This window comes from Myodes glareolus, chromosome 18 (assembly GCF_982192425.1).
Source record: "Myodes glareolus chromosome 18, mMyoGla1.1, whole genome shotgun sequence".
NCBI classification, from domain to species: Eukaryota; Metazoa; Chordata; class Mammalia; order Rodentia; family Cricetidae; genus Myodes; species Myodes glareolus.
In genome coordinates this window covers 69047333-69070138 of record NC_142043.1, presented here as the reverse complement: position 1 = coordinate 69070138, position 22806 = coordinate 69047333, and the positions used below count along the sequence as shown (strand labels likewise).

The window sequence follows — 22806 nt, the reverse complement described above, 5'->3', positions numbered from 1 at the left end:
AGAAACTTCACCTTTCACGATAGCCACAAATAGCATAAAATATCTTGGGATAACTCTGACCAAGGAAGTGAAAGACCTATTTGACAAGAACTTTAAGTCTTTGAAGAAAGAAATTGAGGAGGATACCAGAAAATGGAAAGGTCTCCCTTGCTCTTGGATTGGGAGGATCAACATAGTAAAAATGACAATTCTACCAAGAGCAATCTATAGATTCAATGCAATCCCCATCAAAATCCCATCAAACTTCTTCACAGACCTTGAGAGAATAATAATTAATTTTATATGGAAAAACAAAAAACCCAGGATAGCCAAAACAATCTTATATAATAACGGAATGTCTGGAGGTATAACCATCCCTGACTTCAAACTCTATTACACAGCTACAGTATTGAAAACAGCTTGGTACTGGCATAAGAACAGAGAAGTCGACCTATGGAATCGAATAGAAGACCCAAATATTAACCCACAAACCTATGAACACTTGATTTTCGACAAGGGGGCTAAAGGTATGCAATGGAAGAAGGAAAGCATCTTTAACAAATGGTGCTGGCATAATTGGATGTCAACCTGTAGAAGAATGAAAGTAGATCCATATCTATCACCATGCACAAAAATCAAGTCCAAATGGATTAAAGACCTCAACATTAATCTGACCACTTTGAACCACATAGAAGAGAAAGTGGGAAGTAGTCTACAAGACATAGGCACAGGAGACCACTTCCTAGGTAGAACCCCAGTAGCACAGACAATAAGAGAATCAATGAATAAATGGGACCTCCTGAAACTGAGAAGCTTCTGTAAAGCAAAGGACACTGTCAGTAAGACAAAAAGGCTACCTTCTGACTGGGAGAAGATCTTCACCAACCCCTCATCAGACAAAGGCCTGATCTCCAAAATATACAAAGAACTCAAGAAACTAGACACTAAAACTCTAATTAACCCAATTAAAAAATGGGGTGCTGATCTGAACAGAGAATTCACAATAGAAGAACTTCAAATGGCCAAAAGACACTTAAGGTCATGCTCAACATCCTTAGCGATCAGGGAAATGCAAATCAAAACAACTATGAGATACCATTTTACACCGGTCAGATTAGCTAAAGTCAAAAACACCAATGATAGCCTATGCTGGAGAGGATGTGGAGAGAGGGAACCTCTCATCCATTGTTGGTGGGATTGCAAACTTGTACAGCCACTGTGGAAATCAGTGTGGCGGTTTCTCAGGAAACTGGGAGTCAACCTCCCTCAGGACCCAGCAATTCCACTCTTGGGAATATACCCAAGAGATGCCCTATCATATTACAAAAGCATTTGTTCAACTATGTTCATAGCAGCACTATTTGTAATAGCCAGAACCTGGAAACAACCTAGGTGCCCCTCAATAGAAGAATGGTTAAAGAAGGTGTGGAACATATATACACTAGAGTTTTACTCAGCGGTAAAAAACAATGACATCTTGAATTTTGCATGCAAATGGATGGACATAGAAAACGCTTTACTGAGTGAGGTAAGCCAGACCCAAAAAGAGGAATATGGTATGTATTCACTCATAAGTGGATTCTAGCCATAATTAAAGGTCTTTGAGCCTATTATTCGAGATCCTAGAGAAGCTAAATAAGAAGGTGAACCTGAAGAAAATCATGTACTTATCCTCCTGGAGATTGGAAATAGACAAGAGTCCCAGGTAACCTCGGGTACATGGGGGGGGTGGGAGGGTTGTTGGAAGGGGAGAGGGCTAGAGAGAAAGGAGTAGGGGAGGAATGGGGAAAACTCGGGGGGCTGAGATGGAGGGAGGGAAGAAGGATGGATATGGGATCAGGGAAGAATATATCTCAACTAAGGGAGCCATTTTAGGGTTTACAAGAGTCTTGATTATAAATGGGATCCCAGGTCCAAGGAGAGATCCCCAGACTGTTCTCTAGACAGAGGAGAGGGTGCCTGAACCGGCCTTGGCCTATAACCATACTGATGAAGATTTTGCTTATCACCGTAGATCCTTCATCTGACGATGGATGGCGATACAGACGGAGACCCACATTGGAGCACCGGACTGAGCCCCCCATGGTCCAAATGAGGGGCAGAAGGAGGAAGAACATGAAAAAAACTCAGGACCGCGAGGGGTGCGATCACCCACTGATACAAGGGGACTGATCTAATGAGAGTTCACCAAGGCCAGTTGGACTGGGACTGAACGAGCATGTGATCCAACTAGATTTTCTGAATGTGGCCGGATTCTCTGAATGAGGCTGGCCTGGAGTCTTTCTGAAAAGCCACTGACAATGACACTGGGTCTTGTTTCCTCTGTATATACTGGATTTTTGGGATCCAATCTGTTTGGATACTCACCTTCCTGGACCTGGAGGGAGGGGGGAGGAACTTGAACTTCCCACAGGGCTGGAAGCCCTGACTGCTCTTAGGGATGGAGAGGGAGGAGGAGGGGGAGGGGGAGAGTGGGAGGGTGTTGGGAGGAGGGGCAGAAATGGAAACTTTCATAATTTAATAAACTTTGAAAAAAAAAGATTTGACAGGTTTTATGTGGAAATTTTAGACACACGTTGGAACACCATATGCAATCAGACATTTCTTGTCTGAATCACCTATTACCACATAACCAGCAACTGCTTCCCAAATTACCACACAGAGGCTTTTATTGTTTATAAATACTTGGCTAATAGCTCAGGATTGTTACTAAGTAATTCTTACAACTTAATTAAAGTATTTCTATTAATCTATGTATTACCACATGGCTCATAGGTTTACCTGTCCTCTAGCATGCCTTGCTTCCTAGGTGGCTGGCTAGCTGGCATCTCTTCACTCTGCCCTCCTTTCCAACATTCCCAGTTTGACTTTCCTGTCTATCTTCTTGCCATTAGCATGTAAGCTTTTTTATTAACCAGTGAGAATAATAAAAATTCATAGTGTAGAAAAGGATTATTTGCAGAACCTAAAGGAGTGAAGAGAGAGAGGAAGGGGCTGTTTATGGAAGAGAGTAAAGAATTGTTCTCCAGGAAATGCAAAGAATTTAAGCAGTAGTTTGTTGAAAACTGATTTTTTTTCAAAGTTTTATAGGCTGTCCCCAAATAACATTCAAGTACTGAAATGTCCTATACCTTCAGGAGAGTGCAGTGGAAAACTCTCTGCTCAGAAAAAATGCTGATATTGAGGTATTCATTTCAGAGTAGACAGAGCACATAGTAGGCCCTCAGGTACTACCTGGGCACCCCAGGACTAAGGCAACCATGATGACCCCATAAAGCAATGCCAACTATATCCATATGAGAGGTTGATCACTGAAATAAAGAGGAAGACTGTTGGCTGGTCTTGGCCATAAATCACAGGAGAGAGCTCCCTGATTCTTTAAGGGAACACCCAAACCACAAGGTGTCCTAGATGGGGGATTTCTCCCCTAGCCTAAAGAGTTTTTGTTGCTTTCCTAATTGGGATTTAAAATTGTTTAAGGCCAGTTATCCTGTTCATCTTACCTCTTTGTTCTTTGTGGAGTGGGAATATAGATTTTATGTGTATTCTACAATTGTAATGTGGAAAGAGGCAATTTACTTAATTGGCTCTACTTACAGATCATGGGATCAAGAATACACAACATGAGGCTAATCTCATTCTGACTTTGGTGACTGTGGGATTGGAAGTTAGAATTCAATGTGCAGAACTTTGTTTTCTAAATTCTTACGGCAAGAAACATAGTTTGTGTGAGAAAACAATGTGGCCTTAGAGCCCTGACACACTGAGGTACAAGTGTGGAATCCACGAGACTACCTGAGTCAGCAGAATGATGACCCCAGTGTGGCAAGTCCACTAATCAAGTAAGACTTCGTGAACTGGTGCCAGTTTAACCTTCTAGAATCAGGCTCTATATATTTATTGTAAGCATGTTTAAGTATAGTGCAACTTAGACAAAAAGTTTCCCAATAATAAGGATCACAATTCCATTTGTACAACAAAACTTAAGGTGACTACATTGAAACTCCTTTAAAAATGACATGTGACCTCTTCAATCAGGGTGGATCCTATAGTTCAAGGGCCTATAGAGGATCTGGCACAGTCTCTGGTTTACAGAGAGCATGAGGTCACCAGATCTAGAGTGTCATGTGACATCTCCCTTAAGGACAGATTCTATTGTCTAAGAAAAATATCAGAGACAAAAGGTATAGGAAGGGAGAGTCTTAGATAAACATAATAGACTGGGGGTTTCAGGCGAGGCCTGTTCCTAAGATGGCACTGATCACCAGGCCATTAACTATGTCCATTCCCTGCCTTCTAAGTGGAAAACAGATGTACACATCCCTTTTATTGAAAGGACAAGCCGGCCTGGTTAACATTTCTGGTTTTTCTAGTGTTTATTCATGAGCACAAAAATTGGAGGCTGTCTACATTCAGAGGCCCTCTAAAGTAAGTGTCGGAGACATCATTTCCCATGAAGCAGAGATGAGGAGAGGAACATTTGCAAAGTGACTGTGTCATGGGGTGTAGCTGGTTCCCAACATCTTCCTTGCAAGAATGGGTGAGAAGATGCATATGCAATGACATAGATTCCTGGAGTTCAGTGAAAGTGCAGACTCATTTATTTAGCGAGGAAGAACCTTATATACCCTCCCACCAACAAGGTGTTCTGCTATGGGAGCTGTTGACATGAGACACAATTGCTCCCGGCAGCACTGGTCTATCCCCGAGTGAGGGTTGAGCACCAAAGACACTCCACTTGGAATTTGTATTCTTCTTGGCACAACTGGTCTTTGGACAAGAAAATTCTGATGCCTCAACCACTGACAAAGCGCATGATGTCTGGACTGGACAAGCAGGATACAAGAAAAAAGACAGTCAAATCTTGCCAAGACAGGGTAATATGGTTTGGAAAATTTTCCTGCTAGGCCTTAGCCAATGTTGGTTGGCTCAACATTGCAAATGAGACTTTGGGTGATTACTCAGGCTGCCAGTTGTCTCTGTCATCTACTGTACATATTGGAAGCTGCCTGATTGCTCTCCCTGCCTACTCAAGTAATATCATCTCCCTTCTCAGACATTCTATTAGGTTGAAGATTAGATAGTTATAGTTACCATCCTCTTAGCATATAGCTAAGCCATTTTCAATGCAAGACTTAGACTTCTTGGGATAGAATGCTTATTAAAACATTTAGCATACATTCCTTGATTAATATTGTTTATGCTGGTTGTAATTCTAATCTCTATACTTGATAACTGTTCCAAGTGTATACAGTTTTGTACTGGATTTGAACTCTCATATTTAAACAAAGTGGGAGGGGCTGTGGGAGCTCCTGCAGCTCCTTCAGTCAATAGCCTTTAAGATACCAGCCCACTTGGGCATGGTCTCTTATACTATAAAGGCTGCTGTAAAGCCTTCACTCACTCTCTTGCTTCCAGCTCTCGCTTCCAGCCACTATATTCTGTTCCTGTTCCCCATTCATTCAGAGGACTGTGATCTAGGACAGTGGTCTGTAAGTCTCCCCTAAATAAATAACCCTTTATTATACATAATTCTGAACTATTGTGGGATTATTTTGTAACTTCTGCCATCAGCATTCTGATCACTTAGCTGCGCCTCATTGGCTACCTATAATCAGGACTTCTGACATTGCCTGTTGCTGGGTCCTCAGGCAGCATCAGGTGGTCTCCCCTCATCAGCTATGCATAATTAGGACATCTGACAGCACTACCAAGACTCTACGTTAGTTTTCTAGGCCTGGTAGGCTTTAACTTCCTATATATTCACAACCCTTTTAATGTATTACATGTGCCCTCAGTGAAAAGTCAAAGTCCTTTTCTCAGACCTTGTTGACCTCACCTAGGAAGGATCAGCAACTCTCTCCTTACAGATAAGGCTACTCATGCTCCTGGTCTGCTTACCAGAAAATGTGGCCACTTACAGGAACTCTCAGTCAGCTCAGCCGAAAACAGATTCTGGAGAGAGGATGCTCTCGTGGTGATTTGTAAAATTGCTACAGAATTGTTTCAGTTCAATAGGAGACATTCAAGAAAACTGAATAAATCTTTCTTCATATTGCTGATTAACTCTTTGTGTCTCTGCCTCTAACTGCCCACACTCCCTACCTTCACTTCAGCCTGGTCTTCACCTCTCTCCTTCAGCCCTTCACTTTAGAGCAGATAGTCAAGTCAAAACAGACTTGTTCCCAGCCAGGGTAGAAGGGAGAGAATACAAGAGGAGGGGGAAGAAGGTAGGGGAGCAGAGAAAAATATCTAACTGAATAAAATCAATAAAAAAAGAAATTTATGTGTGATCTGTTAGCAGGTGAATTTGTGGGATTGCCTCTGTAATTTGACTGTTAGAACAGAGAGAGAAGGCCTCATGGTGTGGGGGAAGGGAAAAGTCATTCTGAGGCCCATGCAGGAGAAGTCACACTGCTGAGGGGTTTGGGGAATGAATCCCATTTTGAAGGGAGAATCATGGCCTCACAAGGTTTTCATAGATATGGCAACGACTTTTCAAAAGACAAGGGTTCCCATACCTCTGCAAAACGGTTGCTCCATGTGGACGTGCAGGTATGCACTCCTTGTGGGTCTGCCTGTTGGTCTGTCAACTCGGCATTCACTGTAGAGTCCTGTGGGCTCCAACACTAAGCTCTGCCTGCATGGCATATTTGTCTCTCGCCTGCCATGAGGCTTCTGGCTCCCACCCACCAAGGGCTCTTGCATGCTGAATCATACCATAGAGGCCAGAGGAAATTCTCAGGTGTTCAGAGACTGGCTAATCAGGTTCAACCTCAAAGCAGAACCTTCCAGATTCTCAGTCAATGTCTTTCTCTTCCCCTCCAGCTTCTCCTTAGAGCAAAGGATGGAGCTCCTAGGCCTCAGAGCATCGCCCTGACCGTGTCCTCACCCACACTGTGACAGGGACACAGCAACATCTCCCTCCTCTACCACAGCTCTCACAGGTTCCCTTCCCGTGTGCTTCAGTGACTGTGTCTATATTGATTGTATGTTCTCTTTTCAAATTCAATCCTATTCAGAAAAACATCCAAATTAACAAGTAATAGATAACACCTATTTCCTACCCCCAATCTGTGATTTTTATCCTGTACAAACAGTGTCTAACAGTGGGCCATTCCTTTCTCTGTGCTATTTCTTCTTGAAAATCTCTGAAGCAGGTAATTGTCATTCTTTGTTTATTTGAGGAAATGTAGGAAAGCATCATGACAACAGCTTAGCTCAGAAGCTCTAGACAAAGGGCAGCACACATGGGAGGGAACTTCTGTCCCAGGGCTGCCAGGCCCAGGCAGGGTCTAAGCAGGCTGTCAGGGAGCACAAGTCTGCAGGGTCCAGAGCCAGGAGGTCCTGGGGCAGCACTGTCAATGGAGGAACTCGAGCCAACCAGGTTGGTCAGTGATTTCATGGCAAGAGAGCTCCTTCCTTCAGTCTTGTCAGCTCACCTCAGCTCAGGAGTCCTGCAGAGCACAGGGGGCAGCGGTGTTTCCAGACCTAGCTCTGCAGTGTCCTCTGTCACCACTTCAGACCTCTCCTGACAGCATGAGAGTGAGCAGAGAGAACGTCTCACGCCCCAGGTCAATGCTGCTTCAGAGCACAGGACTTGTGAATGGAACATGGCTCAGGGCAAACTGCCTGGATAGACCCAGGAACCTACACCTTCCCCAGCAATTTTGTTTGGTGTCCATCATTTCTCATACCCCACACTGTAGGGAAGGCAGATCTGTCTCTGAGGGAAGACTGAAGGGTGTTACCTGTCGGCTGAACTCCAGACTGTCCTAGGAAAGAGAACAAAATAGGCATTTAAGTGCGTGGAGGCAGATCTTCCACAAGTGATCCCTCTGGCAGGGCAGCAGTGCACAGCGCCAGGGCAGAGGTCCTGTGGACAGAGAGGGAGGGCACAGGAAGCCTCAGGCTCACCAGCCCAGTGGCTCTTCCTAAACTCTTCCTCTGTTTCCAGTTCTCAAGTCAGAGTCGCTTTAACTTTCACATCTCAATATGTTATCACTCCTCAGGGTTCAGTACAATAATTATAGGCTATTGGGTTCGGAGTTCGTTGAAACCTGAGGTCACAGGGCCAGTGACATCCTGAGAACTAAGTATGTCTAGTCCCTGAAATGTTGTGGAGTCTTGGCCACCACCAGGCTCCTTACCTTTCTGGTTCCTGTAGAAAATGAACATTCCCAGTCCAAGGAAGAGCAGACCCAGCACGAAGCCCCCGACTCCACTCAGCATCTTGTTCTGTGCAGATGAGGACTGAGCCCCTGGGAAGGGAAGCCGGGTTTAGAGGTTTTCACCCCAAATCTCATCTCCACTCGAGACCATGAGATTCAGAACTTTGAGACTGAGGAAGAAGCCTGTTCTAGGGGAGCTGGAATTGAACACTCCTCGTGATGTTTGGAAGCAATTAAACAGCAAGAAGCTTACAGCATGAAGAGACTTATTATGGCCACCCTGAGCTGAGCTGACAGGAAGTCTCTGAGCTCTGAGGCTGCACAGTCCTGAGGGTGACAGAGCTAAGCAAAGACAGAGCTGAGACTGGACATCTTTGAGGTCAGCCACGGCCCTTTGCTGTTCCTTGTCCGTTATTTCCATGAGCAGCAGCAGAAACACAACCCAGCCAGAGGCAGAGGCTGCAGTCAGGACTACTCAGGTCCCTGGGCCAGTGTTTGCTGTGGGATAATGGTCTTTTATCCTGTCGCTTGTATTATTTTTAACAACATGCTGATGGGCCAGTAACCAGGCATGAAGTATAGGCAGAGTGGCAGCAACCAGGCTGGAAGTAGAGGCGTGGCAATGAGAATTATGGGAAGAGGGAAGTTTCAGTCTACAGTTGTCACACAGACACAGAGGAAGCAAGCTGTGGCTGCCTCACCAAAAAAGGTACCAAGCCTCATATCTATCACAGACAAGAATTATGGGCTAATATAAGAGTTAATAAGACACCTGAGCTAATAGGCCAATCAGTTTATAATTAATGAAGACCTCTGTGTGTTTATTTGGAACTGAAGGATTGCAGGACCATGTAGGACAGAAACCTCCATTAACAGATGATGTCACTGGATGTCTCAGAGGAGTATGTGGGGGCAGAACTGCTTCCCAGGGGGAAAAGGTACTTGTGGAAGATCACACTGCTACCCCTGTGAGCCATGATGAAGGGGAGGACAGCACAGACCAGTGGAAATAGTTTGTGGGTAGAGAAGGCAGACAGGCAGAGGTGAGATGCTCCCCCTTCCTGGTGGGCAGGGATTTAGAGGGTCAGAGAGAGCTGATAGGCAGGGGTAAGACATGCCCCTCCCGCAAGGGAGGGAATTCACAGGGTCAGGAGCTTCCTTCCCACTCACTCCACTCCACTCTGACAGGGATGGTCAGGCTGGAATGCTCCACCTGGCAGGTGTAAACCTCTCCACTCTGAGGAACCGTCTCCAGCATCACCAGGGTCTGGAAGGTCCAGTCTCCATTCCGGATCAGGCCCGTGGTCACGACCCCAGTCTTCTCCTCCTGGCCATTCCGGAACCATCTGATTTCAATGCTGCCAGGGTAGAACCCACTCACAGAGCAGACCAGGAGGTTGTGGTGATCCTGGGGCTGTGTCTTTGTTGGGTACACAGTCACCTGGGGCTCAACTAGAGGAGAAAGGGAGGTGAGAGTAAGTCATGAGGGCAGAGCTGTCCTCCCAGGTTGGCTGCCTGTCAGGAACCATTCCCCCAGGTTGAGGTCCAGACAGGACTAAGATTCTAACACAGTTGTCCCAGGACTTAAGGTGTCTTTACAGGCTTTCGTTCTCAGTTCAGCTCCCTGGAGGAATCGCCTTTGGAGGTGAATGTCCTCTCTGCCAGGGAAAGACTCTTCTTCCTGCTGTGGTAATTTCCCCCACAGCTAAATCACACACATGTGTCCCTAAATTCTGTCTCTTCTTTTTGTCTATAGATTGTAGTGATATTTTATTTATGTTTTACCAAATAAAGCTTGCCTAAAAATCAGAGTACAGAGAGCTGAGACACTAGAGGCCAAGCAGTGGTGTCATACACCTTTAATTCCAGCACTCAGGAGACAGTGGCAGATGGATCTTGGTTTGTTCAAGGCCACCCTGTGCTTGAAAATTGAATCTGTGTAAAAGGGAAACAGAGCTCACACATAGGTGGTCCCAGCACTTGGAATCACAGCCTTGAATCCAGCACTAGGGAGGTGGAGACAGGAGTGAAGTGACTGGACAGAGAGAGGAATATAAGGCAGAGGAGACAGGAGCTCAGTGCAGGCTGAGACAGTCAGTCCAGGCAGTGCAGTGTAGGCAGTCCGTGTCAGGATGCAGGCTGAGGACACGATCGCCCTTGTGGCCCGAAATTTGATAGAGGTAAGAACTCTAGCGACTGGCTCTGCTCTCTGATCTCTCAGCTTTCACCCCCTAATATCGGACTCTGAGTTTTTATTATTAATACCGATGAGAATTTGTGCTACCATAGATGAGGACAGTTCTGTGTATGAGGCAGGAAGATTAACTGAGGAATTTTTTGTCTTCTGGGTTTTTGCAAAACTCCAAATAAATCAACTTTGCCATACCTTAGACCTGTGTTCTCTTAATGTCTCTACACAGGGATTCACAGTCACCTCACAGGGGCCTGTCAGCGTGAGCTGCAGGGATTGTGGGCTGAGCTGCAATCTGCACCCTGACCCATGCAGAGCAGGGGACAAGCACAGAAGGCAGCGCTTGGGAGAATCCTACCTGAACTACAGAAGCCCCTGTGTTTCTCCTGTTGTTTCTGTCTGGACAACACAGGGTAAGAGCTGTTCTCATGGTGTCACTGCAAATCTCCCTGCCACCCTTCAAAGTAGGTTAAAGAAGCCTTCTTTATAAACAAAAAATTCAGTTCAACTCTCAACAATCTTCCCAAGTTTTGTGAGGAAACTCCCAACCTTGAGCTCTGTAAGTGGGATTTTCAACACCACACATGGTTGTGGGTAGTTTTATGTCAATTTGATACAAGCTCGGTTTGGAAAATGTCTCCATAAGATCATTCTTAGACAAGCCTGGAGGATATTTTCTCTATTCCTGATTATACCAGAAGGCCCAGCCATTAGGAATGGTGCCCTTCCTGGGCTGGTGGTCCTGGGTTCTCTAGAAAGAAGGTTGAGCAAGCCATGGGGAGCAAGTCAGTAAGCAGCACTCCTCCATGGCCTCTGCATCGGCTCCTGCCTCCAGGTGCCTGCCTTGTTTGAGTTCCTATCATGACTCCCTTTGATTATGAACATAGATATCATATAAGCTAAATAACCCTTTCCTCCCCGGTTTGCTCTGGTCGTGGTGTTTCACCACAGCAATCAACCCTGACTAGGACACACACCAAAGCTGAATCACCACACTCCTGGCTGCCCCTGAGCCCACAGCCTGCCATCCCCACACCTGCACGTTCCCTGGTTTTTCTCTCTGCTGTGTAACTTATAGCACTGGAGGGGCACAGCGGCCACTTTCCTGGTTCCTCCACTTTCCCTTTCTCTCCCTTCTTATTCTGGTGTGACCAGGTCAAGAAACACAGCTGGTCAGAACCCCAAATTCAGAACTTTGTTAGGCACCGGATGATATCCTATGTAACCCAGAGATGGTAAAGTGTTCAGGACCAGGTCCACAGGTCACATGCCAACACTGGCTCATTTTACAGAAGGGGCCTGAGTGTCTGGATGTCAGGTGTCTCTGGGTTCCTGGACCCACAGCCTCTCCACACCAGACAGGAGAGCAGATCTGAGGCGGGGATGTGAGGCAGACACCGTCCCATTGATGCAGAGGAAGAACAGGGACCTGTAACTACACTCCTCTTCATCAAGATAGCAATGCTGACACATTAAATAAGGAAACAGTGAGTTAAAGGCTGAGTGTGGGTCATTCAGTAAAATAAAAGTCGTGAATAAGGAAACGAACAACAGCAGGGACGTTAGACCTAAGGAGCCCAGAAAATGCAGAGGCGCCTTGTAATCAGTCAGTGATACAGGTGTCACCTCAGGGGGACAAGGGACAGTTGATTCTAGAGCAAATATGTGTGGCCATGGCCCAAGAATACAGAGTCAGATGATCCCACATTCCATTTTACCATATGGTAATTCATCTGTGATGTTTCCATGGTAACAGAACAAAGGATTTGATGAAGAAATGCTTTCCAAGTGCATCATGGGATCATTGGGTGGGTGGGGTCACAGCACAGTGGGGAACTGGCCATGGTCTCAGGGCTCTGATGACAGTCCTGGCTTCTGAGTGGGGGAAGTATGTGCCTGACAGTTCCGCACATCCTGAAAGGTTTCACTCTGTAGTCCTGGATGCCAAGTCAGAGACACGGAGGGGCAAAGAATGGGACCAATGATAGGTCAGGGTTAATTGTCATTAGGCCGTGGATCTGCATCATTTCAACCTCCCCACATCACTGAAGGTCTAGTGAGTCCCAAGCCTTGCAGCAGGGGCAGTTCTTTCTGGAATCTTCCATTCACAGGTCACGAACCTCCCCACCCCTGACTCCCCACACAGCTCAGTCTGACACTTCATTCTCAGTGAGCTGCATTTGTGAGCACAGCACACCTTGCTTCACCCGAGGCAGGAGGGAAAGTCCAGGAAACACTGGGGACCTGAGAGGAGAGAGAGGCCCTCACTCTGGGGTGACTGAAGCCTTCAGCTAAGCAACAATCAGCAACTGCTGTGTTGTTTCTGTCCCCAGCTGTGACCTACAGTTTCTCACCACAGACTACAGGGAAGGGACACACGCCAAGCCCCTTGTGTTACAGTAGTGGCTCCTGAGTTCACATCCATCCACCTGGAGAGCCACCTCATGTGTCTCTTTCATCAAAGAAGACAGAAAAGAAAAGCTTTCTGAGAAAAATTTTGAGGTGTCTGCTTAGAGTCAAACACTGTATATAACTGATGCCATGACAACCCCTGCCTGCTCTTCCTGTGGAGACTGTAGCCCAGGGGCAGGTCTCCCTCTGTGTGACTGTCTCTGGGAAGCCCACACCCCGGGGTGCGTCTTTACCTTTCTCTGTCTGTCCCCTTCCTACTAACCCTCCTGCTGAAGCTGAGATTGATGCATCTTTAATACAGTGTCCACCCCCTCCGCTGTCCTGGGCAGTCTGGACATTCTCTCAGGGCTGGAAAGGTGATCAGAGTTAACAGGGCTGCAGCTCCTGGTGAGGACAGGAGTTCTGTGCCCAGGCCCCAGTCAGGCTGCTTAAAAACACCTGTGGCTGCAGCTGCAGGGAACCCAGCAGCCTCTTGGGCTCCTGTATACACACACACACACACACACACACACACACACACGCACGCACGCAAGACACACACACACATCCACCTACTGCTTCCTCACAGTCCCCCTCACCCTGTTTCCAACCTCTCCCCCTCCCATCTCACCTCTCCTCTGCACAAGGATACTCTCTCCAATTGGGTAGTTGTGTCTGCAGTACGTGTGCACCGCGGCCCGCCTTTTGTCTAGGATCTCCTTCCTGCTGTTCCAGTACTTGGCATCCAGCCGCCCCAGCTCATTCACCGCACGGAACTCGCCCACATCGCTGTCGAAGCGCAGGTACTCTTCCCGGTTGTAGATGTATCTCTCCACAAGCAGCACATGCTGTGTCCCATTGAGGAAATGACACTCACTTGTACTATATTCCAAGAACCGAGCTATGGAGACAGGAATGATCTTCTCTGGGGACAAGATGACCGAGTACCTCTCAGCTGCACCAAATGACCAGACCCAAGCTTGCCCCAGCCCACCTCTGAAGTCACCACAACCCATGGGGCAGAAGGACACACAGCCCTGCCCAGGTAGGACAGTTGACAAGGGTGCAAACAAGGAGAGATGGAGGAACTCCAGGGAAATCGCCTCCATTCCTAGAAGAGTCAGGGACAGCCCTCTGTTCATAGCCTCCAGCTTCCTTCCTTCCTTCCTTCCTTCCTTCCTTCCTTCCTTCCTTCCTTCCTTTCTTTCTTTCTTCTTCCTTCCTTCCATCCTTCCTTTCTTTCTCTCTTTCTTTCTTCTTTCTTTTATTCTTTTACTCCCTGCCTCCGTCCCTCACTTTTCACTTTCTTTCTTTCTTTCTTTCTTTCTTTCTTTCTTTCTTTCTTTCTCTCTCTCTCTCTCTCTCTCTCTCTCTCTCTCTCTCTCTCTCTCTCCCCTTCCTTCCATCCTTTCTTTCTTTGTCTTTATTTCTTTTGTTTGGGGGCTTTGTTTCTGTTTTTGAGACATGGTTTCTCTGTGTCGCCCTGGCTGTCCCAGAACTTGCTCTGTAGACCAGGCTGGCCTCGAACTCAGAGATCCACCTGCCTCTGTCTCAGGTTTGTGCCACCACTTCCTGGCACCACTCTGTCTCTTCCTCCCTCCTTTCCTCCCCCTCCTCCTCTCCCACCAGTCCCTCCACCCACCTCCATCCCCACATCCACTCTTCCTCCATTTCTCTTCAGAAAAGTGTGAGGCCTCCCATGGATATCAACCAAACATGGCATATCTGAGTTTACCACATCCAGCCTTAACCGGAGAGGAGGTGCCCACACGTCTCTTTAATCCTCATCCATGACCCCCAGATCCCAAGTGACTGCGGAGGATGATTGGCCATTTTATCTTCCACTGTATTGAAGGGGTTAAACTCCCCCACTTTTTACAGCTTCATCTCTCTGAGAAGGACACACAGGCGTCTTTTCCTTGTTTTATCTTCAAGGCTCTTACATTCAGGGTCCGGAGAGAGAAACAGAGCGTCTAAGTCAGTCTCACAGTGTCTCAAAGACAAACCCAGCAGCCCCTTCTGGGTCATGTCCCAAGTTTGTGCAAATGTGTCCAAAAATGACAATAACCTCGGCCAGTTAGAAACATCCTGATGTAACTGCAGCTTGCTTAGCCAGTCAAGTCTGAAGTGACCCAGTGGCTCCTGAAGCTCCCTTTGCTGTGCTTAGAAGGAGCCTACAATTTCCTTCTAGGGTTCGTCGGCGGGTTGTCCAGGTGAACAAACACACATGTATGTGCTGTGGTCAACGCTCTTTGTTCTTGCATGCTCTTTGAGTCTTGGGTCTTCCTTCACTGTTTCCTCGAACCCTACACTATTATTGTTTTTAAAAACAGATTTTTCATATAGTATATTCTGATCACAGTTTCCCCTCCCTCAACTCCCACGGACCTTCCCCACCTCTCCTCCCACCCAATTCCACACTCTTTCTTTCCCTCCTCCACTAGAAAACAAACAGGCAACTAAGACACAAGAAAAAATAAATTAGGATGGAACAATACACACACACAAGACCCAAAGAAAAGTCATAAGAAGCACAGATGCACACATTCACACACACATGAATAACAGAAAAAAAACCCACAAAATCTGAAACCAAAAAATGCTCTGTAAGGTGAAAGAAAGGAAGGAAGAAGAAAAGCCCAAGAATACCACTGAGTTCACTTGGTGTTGGAGCAGCTACTGCTGGGCACAGGGCCTGCCCTTATGGTTTATACAGTCAGTGAGACTGTTTTGGTTTCTGTGAATGTGATATAATGAAATCATTTACCCCCCACACCAGCCTTCCTATATGCCCTTCCTTGTTCTCTTTCAAATTCATGGTCTCTTTTGCTATTATATACATATATACATACATACATACACACACACATACACACACACATACATATATACTTAAACATTTCTAAATACAGAAGCACAACCTTCTCAGTCTGTATAATGTTATTGTATGTATGTTTTTAGGAATGACCACTGGTGATTGGATAACAAGTTGGTGTGCTCCTCCCTGAGGAAGAATATTTCTCCCACCCTCAGCATTCCTCAGTTGCCTGTGGTTCCTGCCTAGGGCCACAGCCTCTGGGCTTCTCCTGTCACACACTCTTGGTCAAGGCAAGAGTCCCTGCTCAGTTAGGGCTGGTGCTGCTGCTGGTCCCACAGCTCCAGGGACAATGATCCATTTAGGTATAAACTCGAGAACAGAACAATCCTGTTACTGGCCATCCAGGTGGGACTGGTGTCGGTGTCCAGATTCAGGTCACCTCCCCAGAGATCAACATCTAACAGATGTATTTTGGTCAGCCGGGTATGCCCCTCTCTGATCCCACAGCTGTCCTACCTGGAGCTGGAAGCCAGTGCTCAGCAGCTCAGAAGACACCACTCCTTCCATTCCTCATGCTCTTGATTCTCCCATAAGCACAGCAGAAAGAGCAGGAAATCTCCCTCGGTGCTGACCTGTGCTGACCTGTGCTGACCTGTGCTGAACCAGGGGATCCACAGGGGGAAAACGGACGCTGTCCTCCACTTTGGAGCTTAAATTGTGAGAGTGAGGAACAAATAGGAAAGGGGGTGGAGTTCCAGTAACAGGAAGACTTGAGTGACAGGAGGGGACAGAGAAGACCTCTGGGGAGTGACAGGGAAGATGTGTCACAGATGGAGCCAGAAGAAGAGGGTGGGACTGTGGGTGTCAGGGGAGGGGGAGGGGGTGCATCTCAGCTGAGACAACACCTCCTGCCAACACTGAGTTCTTGAGCAACAGAGCACAGGGGGTGAGGGCGGCAGGTGGGAGATGTGACTGTGGGGTCAAGAGGAGCCTAACTTGGGAGCCGTGGGGTTGACGGGAACTTCTGGAAACTACTGGAGAAGTTTCTGGAAGTGAAAATCATGATCCCAACACTGACCCTCAATTCCTCATTTAAATTACAGATCCAAAAAATTTACAAACCAAATCGTTTAAAAATCAGATGCCAAGTGTGACCCCAGGGACAGGTAGGGTATCAGTCAGTCATGGGATCTTCTGTAGTTTCAATAGAGATGGGGCGAAACGCATCAGATTTATAGTATTTCTTTTCATTCTTAACCTAGCTCAGACAGATGGAGGTCTGCTAACAATGGCTCAAATACAGGTGAGCCCCAAACATCTTCCGCTCACGGAATGCACAGAAAGATGAAATTCAGTGCATTGTGAAGGACAACACCTGTGGTGGTCATCACCGCTCAGGGCTGTGAGAGAGAGTTTCAGAGACGGAGTTACTCATCTCTGTATTTTGAGATGTCACTGATGATAGTGAGGGGAATGGGTTTGATCTATATTAAAAGAAATATGGAGGAAAAACAACAGATTCAGAAGCCATATGAATAGATTTTTGTGAGGGGGATGGAGAGATGGTTCAGCACTGGCTGCTCTTCCAGAGGTACTGAGATCAATCCCAGCATCAACTTGTAGCTCACAACCATCTCTGGTGGAATCTGATGTCCTCTGCTGGCATAAAGGTGTACATGTAGATTGAGCACTTATACATTAAATAAATAAATAAATATTTAAAAATTAGTTTGTGTGCAGGGTGATGATGCAAGGACAGAAACCTTGACTGTGTAATGTGGCAATGAGGGGAGAGACAGCCTGGAAACTTCTATGTCCTTTGATGCGTGAGATGATAGCACTTAGAGAGAGGAAGCACACAGTGAGCAGCAGGCCCTATTGTTCTACAGGGCCGTCCCTGCCAAGACCTTAACAGCTCTATAGAAATCATCCTCACTGCCACATTTTCATCAGTTAAACACAGAGGGCTCAGATGGCTCAGGCACAGTCCCAGAATTTGGGGAATAACCCCATCTTTTCTATCCCACATGCAAACCCCAGATTTTCCCCAGATTTTCCTGTTTGGTGTAGATTTTGGTCATGAAACCAGAAGTGGATCACAAGATGCAAAGAGGAGTCAGGTTCTTTCCATCAGCTCAGAGTAGAGAATGTAGGAGAAAGTGAAATGCAGATAGATTCAAATCATAAACATAAAATGGGATCTAACCTGCCCCAGGGTCTCAGAAGAGGCCTCACAGACTTTGGAACAGCTCACACAGCCCAGCATCTCTAAGGCTGCCTTAGCTGCTCTGTGTTCCCAAGGAGAAAGGGAACTAACCCACTAGCCAGCAGGGTCCCCATGTGGAAAAGGCTGCACAGACACTGGAGTCAGGGACAGAAAAAGACAGAGCTCTGGGCTCAGTCTCTCAGGTGCCCAGACAGTGACCTCGTAGCTGCAGAGGATGCACAGGGATCTTCCCGGGATGCTCACCCTGTTCCCGTGACTCTGTGACAGTTTCAGAGAAACCTTTGATTACTTCAATATTTGACTGTTTTTTAACTTAAGAAAAAACAGAAAAATACAGACAACATAGAATACAAACACACACATGAAGTTCTATTTTTAAAGAGAAACCTCTTTGTCTGCTATAGCTCAACACAATGAGAACAAGCCCTGTGCAGGGTTGATTTAAATCATGATTACTAATCCTCTCCAGGCCCTGAGGACTATGACACAAGGCTGGAGATGCTCCAGGAAGAAACTGGAAAACAGTGGCTGATACATGGGGCCTCTCACACGGATCTGAGAGCACAGGCATCCACACTCCTATTTGGGGAAACAGTATGGACTTCATGTGAGGACTGTGGGCGGTCACAGAAATATCAATAGATTCAAGGGGCTTGACCTGGACAGTGAGAATTCGGCCTCTCCATCTCCCACCCCCAGCAGCTCAAAACCCGAGGTGTGCACTTACGTCGGGGGTCCATGACCAAAGCCATGGGAGGGCTCAGCACCATCAGTGTCAGGATCACAGCTTTCACCCAGGGGCCTCTGGGGAGCCACAGTTGCATCATGCTATAGGAGAGGAGAGACCCAAGTAGGAGGAGCAGACAAGCTCACACAGAAGGGAACTATGTCCTCTCTTTACCCATTGCCAGGATAAAAGAACCAGGGGAGTCACTGCTTGGTGCTGGTTGGGTAAATTTAGGGTGAGTAGCCAATCATCAGCAGAGCAGACTAGCATCATCAGTTGCTGGCTGCAGATTCAGTAAGAGGATCCCCTTTTGAAACTTGCAATTCCCCCCATTAAAAGATGGAAGGAGCATGAGGAGAGAAGGGATTGGGAACTGGGATTGGTATGTAAAAGGAGAAAAGAATGTTTTGGGTTTTTTGTTTTTTAAAAGTTATTAAGTAAATGATTACTGACTTTGTTTTATTCTGTCTATATTCTTCCTCTTCTCTCTCCCAAGTCTTCTACATTTATCCAACTCTGTAAACCATTTAGAGATTTTTTTCTTATTCTGTAGTTATTATGTATCTGTAGTTATTTTCTTACCAGAAGTGCCTTTTTTTGCTAGGCTAACCAAGCTTGGCTTTTGCCTTTTAACTGTGCTCAGTCCAAATGGTGGAGGTCTGTTCACTTTTCTGAGGCTATCAGGTGGAAGCTGTCTTTGCCACCTCAGCTCTGGTAACTAGTTGGCCCATGCTGCATCAAATAACTTGCAGCTTGCTGCCCACAAACCCCATTCAAGAGCTTTGTCTCCCTAAAGAGTCAGAGTTAGTCATGGCAGCATGGAATAACAAGCCACCATTTTGAAACAATGTGGTTTTTGTTTGTTTGTTTGTTTGTTTGTTTGTTTGTTTTGCTACCACTAAATCAGGAAGACCTTCTTAAGGAGTTATGGCATGCTGCCAGTAAACACAGCCCATCTGAAAAAAGAATGTGGCTAAACTTTGTTTTCTTGTGTCTAGAATTCCTTTCCAAGATCTCTCAAGTTTTCAAGTGGATTTAGCTGACCACATTGGTTCCAATTTGTTTCAGAGGCTGTTCATTTGTTCCCAGCTGCTCTGACATGAAATAATTACACAAAACTGCATTAATTAAATCACTGCTTGGCCAATCACTTAAGTATATTTCTAGGTAGCTCTTATATCTTAAATTAACCCATTTCTATTAATCTGTGTATCTCCATGTGGCTGTGGCTTACCAGCAAGCTTCTGGTATGTCTGCCTCCTCTAGGCAGCTACATGGCTTCTTACTGACTTCACCTAATATATCTTCCAGCCTGGCTATATTCTATTAAGCTACTGACTGAAGGCAGGTTCTTTATTAATCAATAAAAGCAACACATAGACAGAAGAACTCCCCATACCAGCTGTGGATGCTCAGCGAGCATACAAGGAAGAATCAGGTTTCCTTTGCCATCAAGATCTCCTGTCATCTGTGTCATGTCAAAGTGCCAACCTCCTTAGAGCTCAGAGCTTACACTGGGCAGATTATGTACTAGGGTTGGACATATGACCTGTTGCATAGCAGGCAAGTGCCTGCCAAGGAGCTCCAGCCCCAAACCTCTCTTCATTTTGAGTCAGGATTCATTAGTTGGTAGGTTAGCCTTGAACTTGTGACCTTCCTGCCCTTACCTCTGTGCTAGTTGAGATCACAGACTTGTGCTAAGAGGCTCAGGTGAGAAAATTATTAATGCTTTACCTTTTATTACATGTGTTTATCTTGCATGCCTTTATGTGAGTGTGTCTCACATGTCACAGCATGCCTATCACAGCATCATACAGTGTCAAACTCAACTTTCAGCATGAGTCATCTCCATGAGGGACCTGGGGCTTGAACTCAGCTCATCAGGCTTGTCAGCAGACACTTCTCCTGCCGAGCCACTGCAGTAGCCACTGACTAATGGTCATACTGAATTACTGTCCTGTAATTCCATGTTGTATGGACACTGTAGAAACTGATCAACCCGGGGTTGGGAAATGGCAAAGTTGGAGGCACATGTTATATGGACATGAGGACATAGGTAGGGGTACCCAGCATCCACATGGAAAACAGGCAGATTGTCCTCTTCCAGTCCCAGCACTTGAATGACTGAGACAGGTTGATCCTCAGGGCTCAGTGGCCTGCTAGTCAAAAAGCTCTAAAAGTCAAAAAGTCTCTGTGATAGACCCTGTTTTAAGAGAACAAGGTTATTCATAACTGAGAAATGACATCAGAGACTGATTTTTAGCCTCCACATGTACACACATGTTTACCTGTCTGCACCTGCATACCAATAGAAATTAATAAGTCTGCTGGCCTCATCTTTCCAATCCATCCTGTAAATTGAATCTCTGCAATAATTATTTTGATATTTCCTTCATTTATTGTCCATCCCAGGTGATGAGTAATTTTCTCACAACATGGAATTAATAGCAGTTATTCATATTAATGCCACTTTCCTAAATAAAATTAACTTAAATATATATATATAATGTTAAATAAAATTAACTTAAATATATATATATATATATATATATATATATATATATTTATATTTCAATGTAGTAAACCCCTGTCATCCCAATGTCATCCTTCATGTCATATGTCAGTAAGCCCAGAACACAGCCTCTGACATAGTAGAATAATCTTTGATAAATTCATCAGAAATTAATTGGGATCTAGAAATGACTGAGTTGTCATGTTTGGATATGAAAACAGACAGTCAAGGAAGTTTTGTTTCAATTAATCATTGTATTATACAGACACACATGTGCACATACACATGTATGCACACCCATGAACACTTAATATTAAATCATCAGGCAATTAAATAAAATAAAATATCTTTTATCATAGTACATAAAGTAAGTTATGCTGAGGGAGTACCTTCCGCTCCTTCAGTCAATAGTCTCTGAAGTACAAGCCCACAATGCTGCGGGAGCGCCTTCTGCTCCTTCAGTCAATAGCCGCTGAAAATACCAGCCCACTGGGGCGTGGTATATTTCTCTTTTAAAAAGAGCCGCAAGTCTCGGCTTGGCCTCTCTTGGTTCCGGCGCTTGTTTCTGGTTCCTGCTCCAGCGACTAGGCTCCTTTCCTGATGGTTTGTGTGTATGTAACTTTTACTCTCCAAAATAAATACCCCTTTAAAACCTAACTGGTATGGGATTGATTCGCCATTATCTGGAGCCCGAATGCATGGGTTTTCCCCCCCTCATGGCGTGGGCCAAGCAACCAGAGCTGCACACCTGGCTCCCAACTGGCCCTGACCTCGGGCAGATCAGGGAGGAAACTTTTTGGCTTCTGCTACTCCTATTGGGCACTGTCTTCCCCGCTGCCCGGCTGAGTCCAGCGCTCGACCTGCGCCGGAACACACAATCTGTGAATTTAACCACTGGATTTGAGTATATATATTTTAGAGTTTACTTCCTGGACTGATGCCATTGCCACGTGGATTCAGGTGCGACCCCACCACCTACTGGCAGGCAATGGTCATTACAGGTAAGATTTTTCTTTTCGGTTGAAATTAAATACATACATACATACATACATACATACAAGTACAATATCTTTTGATTGAAAATGTCAGAAAGTGTTACTATCCAAAAGTTCAATGGTTTTTTGATTGCGCTATGGAGGATATTCTGAAGGATGTCTCTGATATTCCTCTTACTTGGTTATTTCTGGGATCTGTCGCTTTTCTGGTGTTTGGCTATTTTATGAGGATGATACAGTCCTTACAAATTGAATCCACAATACTGAGGGCAGAGATTAAAACCTTAAGGACAATTCAGATTGACACAAACCTCCTCAAAAAAGAGTTTGGAGTTTTCAAGGAGGAGACTAGATCAGAGTTTGGAATTCTCAAGGAGGAGAGTAGATCTTTGTCTGATATGACTCGGTCGGCTGACCAAAATATCAAGAGGGTACAGTCTGATATTGCTTCTTTAGAAGGGAGCTTCACTGCTCTGGAGGAGGGGACAACCAAAATGACTCGTAACCTCCAGTCCATGACTGTAAGTGCTGAAACATTAGCTGAGAGGATTATAACCATTGAATGTGAAAATCCGACTTTATCAAAGGGGTATGATAGATTAATTGACAGGATTTCCATACAAGAAAGCACAGTACATGTCATGAGAATTATGTCCAAGGACGATAGGGTATCTCTAACGGACAAGCTCCACACCTTAGAATTATCAATGAAGGCGAATGTGTCCAAGGAGGAAATGGTGTCTCTGATGGACAAGCTCCATGCCTTAGAATCATTAATGAAGACTTTGGAGCATA

The 22806-nt window shown here is 45.7% G+C and overlaps 1 protein-coding gene across 2 annotated transcripts; it reads right to left on the bottom strand.

Moving 5' to 3' along the window:
* Positions 1-7140: 7140 nt before the first annotated feature.
* Positions 7141-18673, bottom strand: LOC148119211 (H-2 class II histocompatibility antigen, E-S beta chain-like). Of its 2 annotated transcripts, none has more exons than XR_015735506.1 (6): positions 18505-18673; positions 13364-13633; positions 9364-9602; positions 8130-8240; positions 7731-7754; positions 7141-7510 (listed from the first exon to the last, which is right to left on the bottom strand). XR_015735506.1 is itself a non-coding variant. In XM_087898455.1 (6 exons), exons 1-6 carry the CDS (start codon positions 18602-18604, stop codon positions 7500-7502), a joined length of 798 nt encoding a protein of 265 aa, XP_087754581.1. In that variant the 5' UTR covers positions 18605-18672; the 3' UTR covers positions 7141-7499. The 2 variants fall into 2 exon arrangements, 1 of the variants encoding a protein (XP_087754581.1); XM_087898455.1 differs by having other exon boundaries at positions 9321-9602; positions 18505-18672.
* Positions 18674-22806: the final 4133 nt, after the last annotated feature.